Source organism: Cherax quadricarinatus, unplaced genomic scaffold (assembly GCF_038502225.1).
Source record: "Cherax quadricarinatus isolate ZL_2023a unplaced genomic scaffold, ASM3850222v1 Contig67, whole genome shotgun sequence".
NCBI lineage: Eukaryota > Metazoa > Arthropoda > Malacostraca > Decapoda > Parastacidae > Cherax > Cherax quadricarinatus.
In genome coordinates, this window is record NW_027195093.1 from 380,775 (window position 1) to 399,648 (window position 18,874).

The 18,874-nt window shown below is 34.9% G+C and overlaps 1 protein-coding gene across 2 annotated transcripts in view; it reads left to right on the forward strand.

The window, feature by feature from the left end:
- The window catches only part of LOC138851190 (dentin sialophosphoprotein-like), a 201,054-nt gene extending 187,109 nt beyond the window's left edge, over positions 1–13,945 (forward strand). For both annotated transcript variants that reach the window (XM_070079988.1, XM_070079990.1), the window contains exon 5: positions 13,688–13,945. In XM_070079988.1, the coding sequence (XP_069936089.1) occupies positions 13,688–13,696 (9 nt within the window). In that variant the 3' untranslated portion in view covers positions 13,697–13,945. The remainder of the gene's footprint in view (positions 1–13,687) is intronic.
- Positions 13,946–18,874: the final 4,929 nt, after the last annotated feature.

Here is an 18,874-nt window from a genome sequence, read left to right on the forward strand (position 1 = left end):
CAAAGTTATCTCAGGTGGATGTAGACAAGTACTGGCTATATTCATACAATGTTATCTCAGGCGGATATAGATAAGCACTGGCTATATTCAATGTTATCTCAGGTGTATGTAGACAAGTACTGGCTATACTCATACAATGTTATCTCAGGTAGATATAGACAAGCACTGGCTATATTCATACAATGTTATCTCAGGTGGATATAGACAAGTACTGCTATATTCATACAATGTTGTCTCAGGTGGATATAGACAAGCACTGCTATATTCATACAATGTTATCTCAGGTGGATATAGACAAGTACTGGGTATATTCATACAATGTCATCTCAGGTGGATGTAGACAAGTACTGGCTATATTCATACAATGTTATCTCAGGTGGATATAGACAAGTACTGGCTATATTCACACAATGTTATCTCAGGTGGATATAGATAAGCACTGGCTATATTCAATATCTCGGGTGTATGTAGACAATTACTGACTATATTCATACAATGTTATCTCGGGTAGATGTAGACAAGTACTGGCTATATTCATACAATGTTATCTCAGGTGGATATAGACAAGTACTGGCTATATTCATACAGTGTTATCTCGGGTGGATGTAGACAAGTATTGGTTATATTCATACAATGTTATCTCAGGTGGATGTAGACAAATACTGGCTATATTCAATATCTCGGGTGTATGTAGACAATTACTGACTATATTCATACAATGTTATCTCGGGTAGATGTAGACAAGTACTGGCTATATTCATACAATGTTATCTCAGGTGGATATAGACAAATACTGGCTATATTTATACAATGTTATCTCAGGTGGATGTAGACAAGTACTGGCTATATTCATACAATGTTATCTCAGGTGGATATAGACAAGTACTGGCTATATTCATACAATGTTATCTCAGGTGGATGTAGACAAGTACGGGCTATATTCATACAATGTTATCTCAGGTGGATATAGATAAGCACTTGCTATATTCATACAATGTTATCTCAGGTGGATGTAGATAAGCACTGGCAATATTCATACAATGTTATCTCGGGTGGATGTAGACAAGTACTGGCTATATTCATACAATGTTATCTCAGGTGGATATAGACAAGTACTGGCTATATTCATACAATGTTATCTCAGGTGAATATAGACAAGTACTGGCTATATTCATACAATGTTATCTCAGGTGGGTGTAGACAAGTACTGGCTATATTCATACAATGTTATCTCAGATGGATGTAGACAAGTACTGGCTATATTCATACAATGTTATCTCAGGTGGATATAGACAAGTACTGGCTATATTCATACAATGTTATCTCAGGTGGATATAGATAAGCACTGGCTGTATTCATACAATGTTATCTCAGGTGGATATTGATATGCACTGGCTATATTCAAGATCTCAGGTGAATGTAGACAATTACTGACTATATTCATACTACGTTATCTCGGGTGGATGTAGACAAGTACAGGCTATATTCATACAATGTTATCTCAGGTGGATGTAGACAAGTACTGGCTATATTCATACAATGTTATCTCAGGTGGGTGTAGACAAGTACTGGCTATATTCATACAATGTTATCTCAAGTGGATATAGATAAGTACTTGATATATTCATACAATGTTATCTCAGGTGGATATAGAAAAATACTGGCTATATTCATACAATGTTATGTTATCTCAGTTGGATGTAGACAAGTACTGGCTATATCTATACAATGTTATATCAGTTGGATAGAGAAAAGTACTGGCTATATTCATAAAATATTATCTCAAGTGGATTTAGAGAAGTACTGACTATATTTATACAATGTTATCTCAGGAGGATATAGACAAGTACTGGCTATATTCCTACACTGTTATCTCTGGCGGATGTAGACAAGCACTGGCTATATTCATTCAATGCCATCTCAGATGGATGTAGACAAGTACTAGCTATATTCATACAAAGTTATCAAAGGTGGGTGAAGACAAGTACTGGCTATATTCATAAAATATTATCTCAAGTGGATTTAGAGAAGTACTGACTATATTTATACAATGTTATCTCAGGACGATATAGACAAGTACTGGCTATATTCCTACACTGTTATCTCTGGCGGATGTAGACAAGCACTGGCTATATTCATTCAATGCCATCTCAAGACCTGGGTTATCTCATGTGGATGTAGACAAGCACTGGCTATATTCATTCAATGCCATCTCAGATGGATGTAGACAAGTACTAGCTATATTCATACAAAGTTATCAAAGGTGGGTGAAGACAAGTACTGGCTATATTCATACAATGTTATCTCAGGTGGGTGTAGACAAGTACTGGCTATATTCATACAAAGTTATCTCAGGTGGGTGTAGACAAGTACTGGCTATATTCCTACACTGTTATCTCTGGCGGATGTAGACAAGCACTGGCTATATTCATACAAAGTTATCTCAGGTGGATGTAGACAAGTACTGGCTATATTCATACAATGTTATCTCAGGTGGGTGTAGACAAGTACTGGCTATATTCATACAGTAGACCAGTAGAGGAAAATTTATATTAAACATAGACTTGAGAGAGACAACTGTTTAAAGTTCTATAATCGAACTCCTTTTTTATTGGTATTAAGTTCAGGTTTTCACTGTCAAATACAAAGTCACATCAGATGTAGTTGTTGGAACTGTAAGGAAATATCTTTAAGTTCTACATTAGCTAATATTTGTTTATTAGTATGAGGAAAAAAATGAGCTGATGATTATTTAATTAAGCTTTAAAGAAATGTTTATATGGCATATGTTGAGTAGATTTTTTTCCCGCTTTTTAAAATCCTGCCGAGATTAAGGATTATTTACATTCTAAACATGTAAGCTGTTTTTACTGAGAAAGAGAAGAAAGATGAGAAGTTGTCCATTCTTGATGAAAATTTAAGAACTACTGTCGTTGGTATTAACAATACAGTATTTAGGATTTTTTTTTTTATTTAATATCGAGAATAAATTTTAACAACTTCTTGGTATGTCATAGTTAACCATTTTCACTGTTTCAACAAATTTTAAATTCTTTCCTCGATAATAATTCGTCATATAGTGAACACAGTGCATGGTAACTTTTTCTAAAAATGTTAGTCGAATTAATCTTCTTTTCTGTGACCATTTGATTTATATGGAAATATTTATAAAATATATACAGAAATGTGTTTTCCACAAAACTTATTTAAATTCAACGTTAATTCTTTAACGATTTCTTGTCATTTTAGATTTAAGAATAAAGATAAACTACGTCAATTTTGGAGTGTCATTTATAGGTTTATTTCTTTTACTTTAATTTTAGATGCACTGGTGATTCTTTTCGGAACTTCTATGCAGTGATAAATGAACATAAATGAATAATGTCATTAATGACCCTCGCTTAACAAGTTAAACCTTCCTTTTCAGTAATCATACCTTATCTTGAAACTGAAGATAATAACTTTAAAATTATAGCGAGGACATGAGATAGTTTAAGAGTTAATAAAACAGTAGAAAGTCTCTTCTTTATAGTTTAAACGAGAAATTAATTAATTGTATCATCTCTAGTTTTTTTTTTGCTGCTTAAATTAGTGTGTCTCCCCATGAAGGATTTAGTTGACCTCTACTGACCCAGTGTCAGCATGTTTTTAGTACTTGTCTGACTCCACATGACCTCTACTGACCCAGTGTCAGCATGTTTTTAGTACTTGTCTGACTCCACATGACCTATACTGACCCAGTGTCAGCATGTAGTTAGTACTTGTCTGACTCCACATGACCTCTACTGACCCAGTGTCAGCATGTAGTTAGTACTTGTCTGACTCCACATGACCTCTACTGACCCAGTGTCAGCATGTAGTTAGTACTTGTCTGGCTCCACATGACCTCTACTGACCCGGTGTCAGCATGTAGTTAGTACTCTGACCTCTACTGACCCTGTGACTCCACATGACCTCTACTGACCCAGTGTCAGCATGTAGTTAGTACTTGTCTGACTCCACATGACCTCTACTGACCCAGTGTCAGCATGTAGTTAGTACTTGTCTGACTCCACATGACCTCTACTGACCCAGTGTCAGCATGTAGTTAGTACTTGTCTGACTCCACATGACCTCTACTGACCCAGTGTCAGCATGTAGTTAGTACTTGTCAAACTCCACATGACTCAGTGTCACATGACCTCTACTGACCCAGTGTCAGCATGTAGTTAGTACTTGTCTGACTCCACATGACCTCTACTGACCCAGTGTCAGCATGTAGTTAGTACTTGTCTGACTCCACATGACCTCTACTGACCCAGTGTCAGCATGTAGTTAGTACTTGTCTGACTCCACATGACCTCTACTGACCCAGTGTCAGCATGTAGTTAGTACCTGACTCTACATGACCTCTACTGACCCAGTGTCAGCATGTAGTTAGTACCTGACTCCACATGACCTCTACTGACCCAGTGTCAGCATGTAGTTATTACTTGTCTGACTCCACATGACCTCTACTGACCCAACATCAGCATGTAGTTAGTACCTGACTCTACATGACCTCTACTGACCCAGTGTCAGCATGTAGTTAGTACCTGTGACTCCACATGACCTCTACTGACCCAGTGTCAGCATGTAGTTAGTACCTGTGACTCCACATGACCTCTACTGACCCAGTGTCAGCATGTAGTTAGTACCTGTGACTCCACATGACCTCTACTGACCCAGTGTCAGCATGTAGTTAGTACCTGTGACTCCACATGACCTCTACTGACCCAGTGTCAGCATGTAGTTAGTACCTGTGACTCCACATGACCTCTACTGACCCAGTGTCAGCATGTAGTTAGTACCTGTGACTCCACATGACCTCTACTGACCCAGTGTCAGCATGTAGTTAGTACCTGTGACTCCACATGACCTCTACTGACCCAGTGTCAGCATGTAGTTAGTACCTGTGACTCCACATGACCTCTACTGACCCAGTGTCAGCATGTAGTTAGTACCTGTGACTCCACATGACCTCTACTGACCCAGTGTCAGCATGTAGTTAGTACCTGACTCTACATGACCTCTACTGACCCAGTGTCAGCATGTAGTTATTACTTGTCTGACTCCACATGACCTCTACTGACCCAGTGTCAGCATGTAGTTAGTACCTGTGACTCCACATGGGGTAACATCCTCTCCTTCGTATATTCTTCTAGTCTTTACTTTATTTTAATTAATTGTACTATTTTTAACTTGTAATAAATCTGTTACTTTATTCTGTTTATATCATTGTAATATTTTACAGACACTGATGATCGTGAAGTATCGCATTAATATTAAATTTTAATATTGATTCTAGAAGAAAAACAAAGATTTGCCTGTTATTTCGTTACAAAAAATGTTTTCTGTGGCTAAAATTCCTCAAGTGCTGAGCTAATTTGACTTCAGATCTGAAATAATCGTATTGAAATTAATAGTAACAAATACATTATTTTTCCAGTTTTATTAATACTTACATATTACATAAGTTCTTAACGCCAATAAGAAGTAAATAGGCAGAATGCAATGAAATCTTTACGACGAGTGTGCTTTATCAAATACATTTATTATTGAAGAGAACATGCTTCTTATATAGAGCATCGGAGGCGGATAGTCTACTGATGCTTTTAAAAAGAGGTTGGACAAATATGAGTGTGAATGGACCTGCCTAGCAAAGGCTGGTGTAAGTGCTAGTATGGTTAGAAGTTTCACTTAAACAGAGCTCCTGGCGCACGATAGGTTTCCTTTTTACTAAGATGAGTTGTGCTGTGAGAGATACCAATGGAAACAAACAACAATATTGTTTTGTGGTGTTTAGTTTCTAGATGACTCAAAATACCTACGTTTAAATCTTGTTGTTTACATACCGGCTCCAATTACAAGGAAATCTAAAATCCATTTTGTTGTGGTCAACAATAAAGCCATGTGCAATATCACAAAGGCATCCATACACCACACAGGAACCAAGAACGCCAGTGTACAACATCCCCAGTAGTTATTATCGAGTTTTCATTTGTAAAACTGCTAGGAGTCATTCCATACGCATATATAAACACATAGATGCCTGCAGAATTAGCAATAATATCAATAATAATTAGGCTTCCTATAAAAAATTGGGCTTCCACCTTAAAAAAAATAGCTATTTGTCATATTTATTGCTCTCGAGCCCGTGGGAACTGACCGCTCACAGCGTAATTTTAAACTTCCCTCAATACTTGTTCTAAATAGCCTGACACCTAAATGTGTCATGTTTGTGTATGAAGCTAGACACAGATATACACAAATTATTAAGAAAGGGATTACAGTTAATCTTTTGTGGATTCCCTCTCACATTGGTCAAGTTGGTGAATTAGCTAAACAAACATTAAATAAAGAGAATGAGTATAATGAAAAGTGTCAAGTTAAACTTATAAGTGGAGAAAGTAACAGATTCAATAGACTGAAAGATGTTACTACTAGACTAAGGCTAGGCTGTATCTGTGGCTGTACGGTTTATATGAAGAAGTCAATGACCTAAAATTCAAAGTGTGTGAACAGACACGGTCACACACTGCAACACTATTTTTTTAGTTTCCAAACATCCAGCCTTTAAGAGACACCTCCATGCAAACCTTACATGATATGGCAAAACACCTCATTGCTTGTATTCACATTTTGCATCGACTGATGAACGAAGGGTTTTCACAGATGTAGTAAGATATCAATGTTTAGAGATTATTTTCCATACTGTACTGAGTACATTAACTATGTGAAGAAATTGTCCAATTTGAAATGACTAATATTTCTTTCTAGTAAGGTGACACTTACCAGTGGGGTCGGACAAAGACCCAATGTAATCTCTGTAATCCTGTGATTTTTTAAGTTGTGCTGCTTAGGTGGCACAACTAAACTTACCAACGCTTGTGTACCAAGCCGAAATACTAACGTCTACGTCATGGCTTGGGATAGAACCAGACACGTGTTTCAAGAAAATGACAAGATTAAACATAAGTGGTCGGCGTCATCCAATGTCAAACTAAATAACACCATAAAGCAATTGTGGTATGTTTACTTCGTGGACTTCTACTGCACAACTCATCTTGGAAGAAAAGGTACCTAGCGTCAGCTAGTAAGACTCACTGCAAATACTTGTCAGGTTTACATATATATTGACCCTTGTTAGGCAGGTCCTAATCAAATCTACCTATATATAAGAACATAAGAAAGAAGGAACACTGCAGCAGGCCTACTGGCCCATGCGAGGCAGGTTCAGTTCTCTTATCGGATTAATTAACCTAGTCAGGTCAGGTCACGTTCACTTAAGGAAGGAGCACAGCATCTGACCTAGTAACAAAAGCCAATGTACTTCTACAGTTTATTGTTGTAAGTTCTAAAAACTTCATTGCATGGTTTATTTATTATCGTTTATTAGTGCTGTTTGTGCAACAAATATTTCCTAAAATTTCTAAGTGTAGATGCAGTTGTAGAAATGATATATTAAAAGAAAATATCCTAGTCACGAGGAGTTGTTATATATATACAATAGTGGTAGATGATATTAAAAACTTACAAGAAGAAACTGTAGATGTACATGTTATTAACAAGAATTAATTGTAGAAGTACATGTTATTAGCAAGAATAAACTGTTATTAACAAGACTGTAGAAGTACATGTTATTAAACTATAGAAGTACATATTAACTTACAAGAATAAACTGTAGAAGTACATGCTATTAGCAAGAATAAACTAGTACATGTTATTAACAGAATTAAACTGTAGAAGTACATGTTATTAGTAGAAGTACATGTTATTACAAGAATAAACTGTAGAAGTACATGTTATTAACAAGAATTAATTGTAGAAGTACATGTTATTAACAAGAATAAACATGTTATTAGCAAGAATAAACTGTAGTACATGTTGTTAGCAAGAATAAACTATAGAAGTACATATTAACTTACAAGAATAAACTGTAGAAGTACATGCTATTAGCAAGAATAAACTACAGAAAAACATAAACTGTAGAAGTATATGTTATTAACAAGAATAAACTATAGAACTACATGTTATTACATGTTATGTTATTAGCAAGAATAAACTGTAGAAGTACATGTAATTAACAAGAATAAACTGTAGACGCACATGTAATTAACAAGAATAAACTATAGAAGCACATGTTATTAGCAAGAATAAACTGTAGATGTACATGTTATTAACAAGAATTAACTGTAGAAGTACATGTTATTAACAAGAATAAACTACAGATATACATGTTATTAACAACTTACAAGAATAAACTGTAGAAGTACATGTAATTAACAAGAATAAACTATAGAAGCACATGTTATTAGCAAGAATAAACTGTAGATGTACATGTCATTAACAAGAATAAACTGTAGAAGTACATGTTATTAACAAGAATAAACTGTAGAAGTACATGTTATTAACAACTTACAACAATAAACTGTAGAGGCACATGTTATTAACAAGAATAAACTATAGAAGTACATGTTATTAACTTACAAGAAAAAACTGTTGTGAGAACCATGCAAAGGGTAAGATTTGAACCCATGGCGAGCAAGTCGAAAAACTCCAAGCCAGTGCGAAGCCATGAGTCGTGATAGCGGCTTTGATTGGACTTGAACCTGAGTTCACCACAGCCACGCTGTCAGGAGATTCAACTGTAAAAAGCTTGCATTTGTGGTCACAGTGGTGGCCCATGCCAACCTCCCTTTGGTGTATAAATATATCTGGTTTGATGAATACTATTGTAGCCAGCTGATTCAGTGGCTAACGCACTGGCCTGGAGTTTTACGACTCACTCGCCATGGGTTCAATCCCCACCCGTGCCGTGGTATGTTTGTTGTCGGGTTATTGCGATTTCATGAGTCACAACTCTAGTACAAGTTATTAACAAGTTACAAGAATAAACTATAATGGTAAATGTTATTAACATGTTACAAAAAAAAAATTCCACAAGTTATTAACAAGTATCAAGAAGAAACTGTAGTATATGTTATTAACATGTTAAAAGAACAATTTCTAGTGTACATGTTCTAACATGTTACAAGAATATAGTGTATGTTTAACATGTTACAAGAACAATCTCTAGTGTACATGTTACTAACATGTTACAAGAACAATCTCTAGTGTACATGTTACTAACATGTTACAAGAACAATCTCTAGTGTACATGTTACTAACATGTTACAAGAACAATCTCTAGTGTACATGTTACTAACATGTTACAAGAACAATCTCTAGTGTACATGTTACTAACATGTTACAAGAACAATCTCTAGTGTACATGTTACTAACATGTTACAAGAACAATCTCTAGTGTACATGTCTAGTGTACTAACATGTTACAAGAACAATCTCTAGTGTACATGTTACTAACATGTTACAAGAACAATCTCTAGTGTACATGTTACTAACATGTTACAAGAACAATCTCTAGTGTACATGTTACTAACATGTTACAAGAACAATCTCTAGTGTACATGTTACTAACATGTTACAAGAACAATCTCTAGTGTACATGTTACTAACATGTTACAAGAACAATCTCTAGTGTACATGTTACTAACATGTTACAAGAACAATCTCTAGTGTACATGTTACTAACATGTTACAAGAACAATCTCTAGTGTACATGTTACTAACATGTTACAAGAACAATCTCTAGTGTACATGTTACTAACATGTTACAAGAACAATCTCTAGTGTACATGTTATTAACAAACTCAAAATGTAAAGTAGAATTTACTTTGCATGTTAAAGTTTAAACTTCAATTTGTCTATGTTTGAGTGTATACAATTTATGTAAACTTTTTTGGCCAGCATAAACAACAGAGGTAAACCAAATGTGTTGATAATGGTGATGGTGGAAGAGTTGCGGCAGCGAGTAATGTGGAATGGGAATATAAGGTGGAAAGTGAAGACACGAACACACACACACACACACACACACACACACACACACACACACACACACACACACACACACACACACACACACACACACACACAGACGAGTCACAGGGACGTTAGGAAGTATTTCTTCAGTCATAGAGTTGTCAGCAAGTGGAATAGCCTAGCAAGTGAAGTAGTGGAGGCAGGAACCATACATAGTTTTAAGAAGAGGTATGACAAAGCTCAGGAAGCAGAGAGAGAGAGAGAGGACCCAGTAGCGATCAGTGAAGAGGCGGGGCCAGGAGCTGAGTCTCGACCCCTGCAACCACAATTAGGTGAGTACACACACACACACACACACACACACACACACACACACACACACACACACACACACACACACACACACACACACAACTTTCAAAAATACATAAAATAGATGGACAAAAGCAACACTGAATCATAAATAATAAACGAGAGCATCATTAAATCAAGTTTAAAAAAATGAATTAAATGCACAGATTTAAAAAAATGAAGGATGACAGCACGATCACTTAATTATTAAATATTATTTATTTCCTTTTAAGTTACTTAGTAGGTTTACAGAAATTTCTGCGTGTGTGTTTTTGAAAAATCCAGAGCATATTGTGTATATATATATATATATATATATATATATATATATATATATATATATATATATATATATATATATATATATATATATATATATGTCGTGCCAAATAGGTAAAATTGGCCAATTAGCAGAACTCATTTAAAACTAAGTCCTTCTAAAATTTTCTCCTGTATGTTTAAAGATATACATTTTTTCATTAATGTAATGTAAAAATTAAAAATTTTGTCCCAAAAGAGCCTTAGAAAACTTACCTAACCTTATTATAACTAGCGCAATTTAATTTAGCTTAATCCAACTAAGCAATAATTTAATAATTAACAAACACAATAAAGTATGTTTTTTTTCGTTAGCCTCAGAAAGATTTTTGTGAAATTATGACATACATAAATTTTCGCTTCCCTTATTCCCCAAGATGGTCGTTGCTATTTAAGCCAAAATTGCAAGTTTTACCTATTCGGCACGACTATATATATATATATATATATATATATATATATATATATATATATATATATATATATATATATATATATATATATATATATATAATCATCCTTCGTTGAATGTAAACTTATTTATTCAAAGGTTAATAGGCAATAAAATGCGCCAACCAACTGTTAATATAAGATAACGAAGCTTATATAATTATATCACTTAATGCTTTGCAAGTAACTTTGCATATAACAATGTAGTATTTGTTTTATAAACTTGACAGAAAATTTATTTACAGTAGTGTGTTGATAATTTTGTTTGTCGAAATATCTAACATGTAGTATTAGAAGTGACGTGATTGTTTTATTGCTTCTAGAGATTACATGAATTATTCACTGTTCTTGAGAATTGAATGGTTACTGTGCACATTTTTTATAACCTTTATTCTACTCCTAAACTGTGGTTCTGTTTACATATACAGAAAAAAAAGGCCAAGAGCCTTTGACACTGTTACTAATATTACAGCTACTTCACACATGCACATATACACACGTTTATCATGTATGGGATAAATTATCGGTTCTTCCATCTTATACACCTCAAAGAAGGAATAATACATAGGAAAAATAGAAAAATATGGCGAAAGCTGAATTATATCAATCTTAATTTTATATTTATAGCATTATAACCTATTTAAATAAATTGAATATCTATAAAAATAAATAATTGCAAAAGTTGTAACTTACTGGCCCATTAATTTTATTGCTAATAAATATTTTTAATTACTGTGACTAACGAAAAGCATATTAGTAATCCCCAGTAAATGCAACACTGATTTTAGATCATTTATAAAACAAGAACATTCATTGACTTAGTTATCAAAAACAAAATATTTATTTTAGTGCACTTAATACTATTCAGGAATAATCAGTTTTATTATGAGTAGGAATGTAAACAACTCGTAGTTCGTGTCCAGCACCTGTAATTATGTCCGATATTTTGCACTCTCCAGAATATAAGACTGTCCGTTGTCTAGCACCGTTAAACATAAATATAATGTGTGTGTTCGCTTATTATATTGATGTGTGTTTTGTAGAATTGCCATAAAGCACTGTTGGTAATGTGAGGCATGTTACTGTTGCACTCTCAATGTTTCGTGGCATCAATTTATCCTACCTTCACTAACACATTCTATTGTATCCATGTATATACATGTATAACTTCTCCAACATGTGCACTACTGACATCATAAATACGAATCTTAGTGTATCCAACATTGAAAACAACATCACCTATTGAAATTCCATAAACAAAAACACAGGATTACAGTTATGGAAGTTTATGACTCGATTACAGTCATTTGACACTAGATTAGAGTTAAATCTTTAGCATTCCACACAACGCCAACAACGAATAAGTCACCCACCCGCACCAGCACCACCATCAAAGAAACTACACCAACAACGGTCACCACCACACCACCACCACCAGGCCTCCACACTCCAAACGTTGAAGCACACCTCCTTCAGGATGGTGTGGCAGGGCTCGGGACCTTGGAGAAAGGTGCTGTGAGGGGCCGCGGAAGAGGACGTGGCAAAGCTAGTGGTGGACGTGGCAGGTAAGCAAGTGTTTCACATTCCATTGGTGTGTAGGTGGCTTCTGCTGGTGGACCTTTAAACGAATCAAGCTTGATCTTTATGCAGTGGCTATACTGTCAAGAAACCGCGACATAAATTATCTGAGCTTGCACCTTCGTTTCTCTGGAAATGATGATCAATATAGTGTGGCACGATGGACCGAGTGACCAATTTGGCCCAAGAGCTCGAGCCATCCTCGAAGTATAATTCAACAAATTATTTTGATATTTGAGCGAGCGCCACATTTTTTTGAGCATTTTTTACACTCTTCCTATTTTGTTTTTTAAAATTTCTTGTATATTCACTCTACATATTCGTAGGATGTCAGATGCTTTGAGCTTCGCTCCAGCTGTCGAGCTGAATCACTGAGGTGTTCGAGATTCTAAAGGTACCATTTGCCATCACAAAGTTCATTTTGCTAAAGAAATATTTTTCCAATTTTTTTTTTCTGAGATCCAAGACTATATATATTACAATAACCAAAAGAGGAGAAATATGTTGTAAAACCACTGTAGGCGTTTTCAGATCTAACAAAGTTTTCGTTGAGTGAATCAGTTAAGTAGTCACCGTTTTCACGAGTTAGAAGATATTTATTAACAAATAAGGCACATCTTTGTTGTCTATTGATGTAAAAAAGTATTTTCGTTATGCATAAGAAGTCATGTGTGATGATACTATAGGAGAGAGAAAAGATATGAAGGTAAGCAAGAGAGGAGCGTACTGGCAGAAGATGCTGGCTGCTGCTCACTAGGCAGAGATAAACACAGATGTTAACCGTCAGCCTCAGTATCAAGTTGATTTACCGCTAATTTCTGTGCTTGAGTAAGTTGCTATAAATACTGTATTCAGATCCATACGGTTGGCACAAAAATGTTCTTATATATTATGAAAGTATTCGTTTTTTTGAACAGCAATATACGCATTAATTTCCTGTTTATTTATTTTTAACTCCTGGGCTATAATTTACAAGACAATGCCCATATGTGTTCTTCAGCCAATAATGTGTACTGTTCTTTCATTATCTTTATACATGATATCCCTGGCTGCGTCACTTCCTCAATATGCCTCACAACTCTCTCAGGAATCCTGAAGAAGCAGACGATAGTATACGCACGCTCAAAGGCAAGATGGTTAACAGATTTGTGGCAACTGAACTGAGGCAGAAAAGGAAACTAATGGGCCACCTTGGAGGACCGGGAAAGGAGGAAGTCTACTGTGACAAGGACAGAGCGGCTGCGGTGGCCATGGGAGACGAAGACATTAAGACCTCACTCAAGGTAGATCCATTTTTTCGTTCATCAGCACATGTTTTCTTTGATGCTACACCGTTTTTTTGATTTCTGTCACAGAATTTGATATATATATATATATATATATATATATATATATATATATATATATACAATTGATTTGTTTCTTACGTATGTTTGTCCTTAGTACTGTTGTCTTATATTCTCCATTGTAAATTAAAATATCCCATCAGCAGGCTAAAGCATTAATGTCCTCGTCCAAAGGCTTAATAAAAATGTACGATTATTAATTTATCAAATGCACACCAAGTTCACCAGCACGTAATATTTCTTTATCACTTCTGCATTTCAGCACACAGTAATTGTGAAGTCATAAATCTCGGTAAGGTCCCTGTCTTTACAAAGTAATACCAAATTGCAGTTTTTATTTACCTCCTGTTGACGGGACCTACGTTATAATGAGTCAGCGTGCGTGTGGTTGTGTCGTGTTTTGCTTCAGTAGTTAAGGGTACCTTAGCCTAGATGTGTATATACTTAAACCACATCGATACGGGACATGTTCTCCCTGTAACTACGAAGCTACCACAAAAGGTAGTGTTGGGAGTTAAAACAGTATTGGCAAAATGTTTCTTTTGGAAGTGGAATTTGGTAAGAAATGGTGTTCCTGCATTCCATTTCCAAAACCAACAATAATTTGTATTTATATGTATATATATAAACTAATACAGAAGAAGCAATAATCTTTGAAATAATTTGTACTGTTGTATGTAGAAATCTTTTTATCAACCTCTCTCGAAATGTTTGATTTGCAAGTAATCAACTGTTTTGTGATGATTGGTCCTGTGGAGAACCGCTTTACGGCGCCTGAGGTGGAATTTTATTACGGCACCTGGAATAGAATTTTATTACGGCGCCTGGGGTAGAATTTTTATTACGGCGCCTGGGGTAGAATTTTATTTGGAGAAACTTCCATCATGTAAAATTTCGGCTACAAAATTTGACCTGTGTTAATGGGGGTCTGAGATTTTGGTCATCCAATTTCCTTTTTTTTTTTTTTTAAACTGAGATGAGGAGTACATCCAGTAGATAATGTATATAAATATTATCAAGAGACCCAATTTTATATAAGACTTAATTCAGTAAAACTCATTAATATAAATAAATGAGCAGAATGTATGATGTTATATAATAATTTTTATGCTTAAATCAGCAGACCTGATGATGTTAAATTATGACCTTTGGTCTAAAACAGTCCAGCAGACCTGATAATTACGTCTAACTCTAAAACATTAACAGACCTGATAATCACCTTATATGACGATAAATAATGGATGGTTTCAATTACTAGGTAAAATTTGTGATTCTTACCAGAATAATCTTTACAGGGTTAATAAGAAGGTTGGCAACAAATATTCCTACCACGATATAAAATGTAACACAGTGAGGGACCTGGCTGCTTATATTTCTCTTCAATTGACAAAAGCTTCATTTCACAGACGTACAAATGTACACTAGCCACAACTGCTAAGTTCAGCAGACTTTCATGACTCAAAGCCTTAATCCTGCAGCAGACTTTCTCATACATTCCTTACTTATCACACATTTTATTTAAAATCTTCAGTAAAATGAAATGCTTAAAACAATATTTTTCACCTCTAGCACCCCTCAAGGGAGGTTCCTTGACGTTGGTGAGGGGCTCTTGATCTAGGGAATTGGATCTGTGCTCCGGTTCCCTGAATTGAACCTGAATACCTTCCATCCCCCCACATGCGCTGTATAATCCTACGGGTTTAGCGCTCCCCATGATTATAATTATAAAAATCACCTCTAGCAGACATCATGCCACAAATAACTTTTACTTACATCCTTATGGTTGTTATTTTAAAGAAATTATTGCAAATCTTGTCTCAGTTTTGTGATACAATCCAGCCCGACCTCTTGATGGAGAATTCAGCAGTTGAAATATCACTATTTCATCAGCCACGTGAGGTGGTTACCCGTTTTCAGTTACCTCGTATTTTTTTTATCATTTATCTCATTATTTTTTGAGCCATATCTTTGCCAAACATAACGTAACGTAATCTAAAATAACATAACCTAACTTAGAAAAGTTCTACAAACCTTACGTGAAAATTGACATAGTAGTTAGAAGGATGGAGTGACCTCCCTCAAGTGCCCATATTTTTTTAATTAACACTTAGCAACTAATTACCCGCTAGACGAACAGAAGAAAAAGATGAAAAAAGACTTGTTCATTCGAACTATTCAGCCCGGGAATCAAACCTGTGTCCCTTCAGTTGTAAACCGTGCGTTCTATTACTGAATTTCTTGTCGCTTAAATTTAATTTGTCACGTTAAATTTAATTTGTCAGTTAGATTCTTTATCTTCCAATCCCTCACCTCTCCTAATACTCCTGCATTAACTTCTCTTACAACCCCATCTATGATTATATTGAACAATCATGGTGACATCTCATTTCCTTGTCTAAGGCCTACTTTTACTGGAAAATAATCTACCTCTCCCCTACATACCTTAACGTGAGCCTCACTATTCTCGTAAAATCTCTTAACTACTTTCATAAACGTATCACATTTTCCAAACACTACATTGCTTCCCTATGCACCCTATCACATCCCCTGGAAAAATCCATAAATGCAACGAAAACCTCTTTACCCTTATCTAAATACTGTTCACTTATAACCCCTGCCATTCCTGAACCTCTTTGTTCATCTGCTATCCAACTCTCCGTCGTACTCTTAATTCTTTCAATGATAACTCTACCCTACAGCTTACCAGGTAAACTCAAAAGGCTTAATCTCCTATAATTCTCACACTCTCTTTTGCCTCCTTTGCCTTTATACAAAGAAACTGTGAACACACACTGCCACTCCCTAGGTACCATATCCTCTTCCATATATTAAATAAAAGCATCAGCAACTCCAAAATTATATACCCACCTGCTTTCAACATTTGTCTTTATCCCATCAATCCCAGCTGTTTTACCTATTTCATTTTACACATTGCCCCACGCACTTCCACACACTCATATATGGCTTTTCCTCACTCCTAAGAGATGTTATACCTCCCTTATCAATGCATGAAATCGAAGCTTCCATTTCTTCAACATTTATGAGACCCTCAAAAATATTCCTTTGTCTTCTCGATACCTCCAACTTCTCATCTAGTAAGTCTCCTCTTCCGTTTTTAACTGTTAAATCCATTCTTTTCCTACGCTCTCTCATGTTATTAATATTATTCCAAAACTTTCTCTTATTTTCAGCAAAATTTGTTGACAGTGCCTCAGACGATCTCTCATTTCTACTCTTTTTACAGTCCCTTATCAATTTCTTAACCTCACTGTTTCTCTCTATATACCTTTCACTCCTTATTTCTGTTTTACAAAAGCCTGTCAAATAATTACTTTTTTTTCTCTTACCACTCTCTGCTAAATTCCACCAATAGCTCCTCTTCTTTCCTTCAGTCTCCCTCCTATTTACACAACCTTCGTCTCGACTCTCTAACACTGCATTCTTAATAAGTCTCCTCCATACCTCTTCAACCTTTTTACCTACATTCTCACTAGCCCATCATTTTGCCTATATATATATATATATATATATATATATATATATATATATATATATATATATATATATATATATATATATATATATATATATTATATATATATATATGTCGTGCCGAATATGTAAAACTGGTCAATTAGCAAGAACTCATTTAAAATTAAGTCCTTTCTAAAATTTTCTCTTATACTTTTAAAGATATATTTTTTTCATTAATGTTAATGTAAAAATTTATAATTTTGCATCAAAAGAATCTTAGAAAACTTACCTAACCTTATTATAACAAGAACAATTTATTTTAGCCTAACCCAACTAAATATATTTTAGATTTGTTTACAATAATTTAATACTAAACACAGTGAAATATATTTTTTTCGTTGGGTTCAGAATGATTTTGGCGAAATTATTGCATACACAAATTTTCGCTTATGTGGCAAGATGAGCGTTGCTATTTAAGCCAAGATCGCAAGTTCTGCCTATCCGGCACGACATATATATATACATATATATATATATAATCAATAACAACACTGCGTTAGCAAAGGACCCGAACTCATGTAGTACTGACCAGCCATTGTGAACTAGAACCACATGATGCCTTAACCCACAGGACCACCAAATCCTACAAGAAGCAAGTACACAGCTTGTAGGATTGGGTGGTCCAGTGGGTTAAGGCGTCATGTGGTTCTCGCTCACAATGGCGAGCCAGTATGAGATGGGTTCGTGTCCTTGGCTTGCGCAGTTTGTTATTGATCATTACCACTCGTTCGTGGTTACAATATATATATATATATATATATATATATATATATATATATATATATATATATATATATATATATATATATATATATATATATATATATATAATAATGAAATCACGAAACAAGTGAATTTTTAATCAGTGAAATCATTAAACAAGTGATTTGGAATCATAAACAGAACTGCGGCTTGGCCAGTATTTCACTGATATATAGACTGCTCGTGAGGGCTGGTACACTAAACGGAGTAGAATGAAATTAGCTCAGAGGCACCCACACCACCGAATATCCTCGGATCAAGGTAAAACACCTAGCTCTGCTGGGAGCTTGATTCTTGTAGGATTCTGTGGTCCTATGGGTTAGAGCGTCGTGTGATTTTCGCTCACCAGGAGGCGGGCCAAAACGACATGGGTTCGAAGCCACGTCTAATCGCAGTGTTGTTATTGATTAAATACTTGTTCGTGGTTACAATAATATATATATATATATATATATATATATATATATATATATATATATATATATATATATATATATATATATATATATATATATATATATATATATATATATAGCTAAAAAAAAAAAGTTTTTTAATCATATGACTGATGTTTCGTAATGACCTATTGCACCCAGTGAAAAATGATGGTAGTTTATGAAGACGTAAGTAAT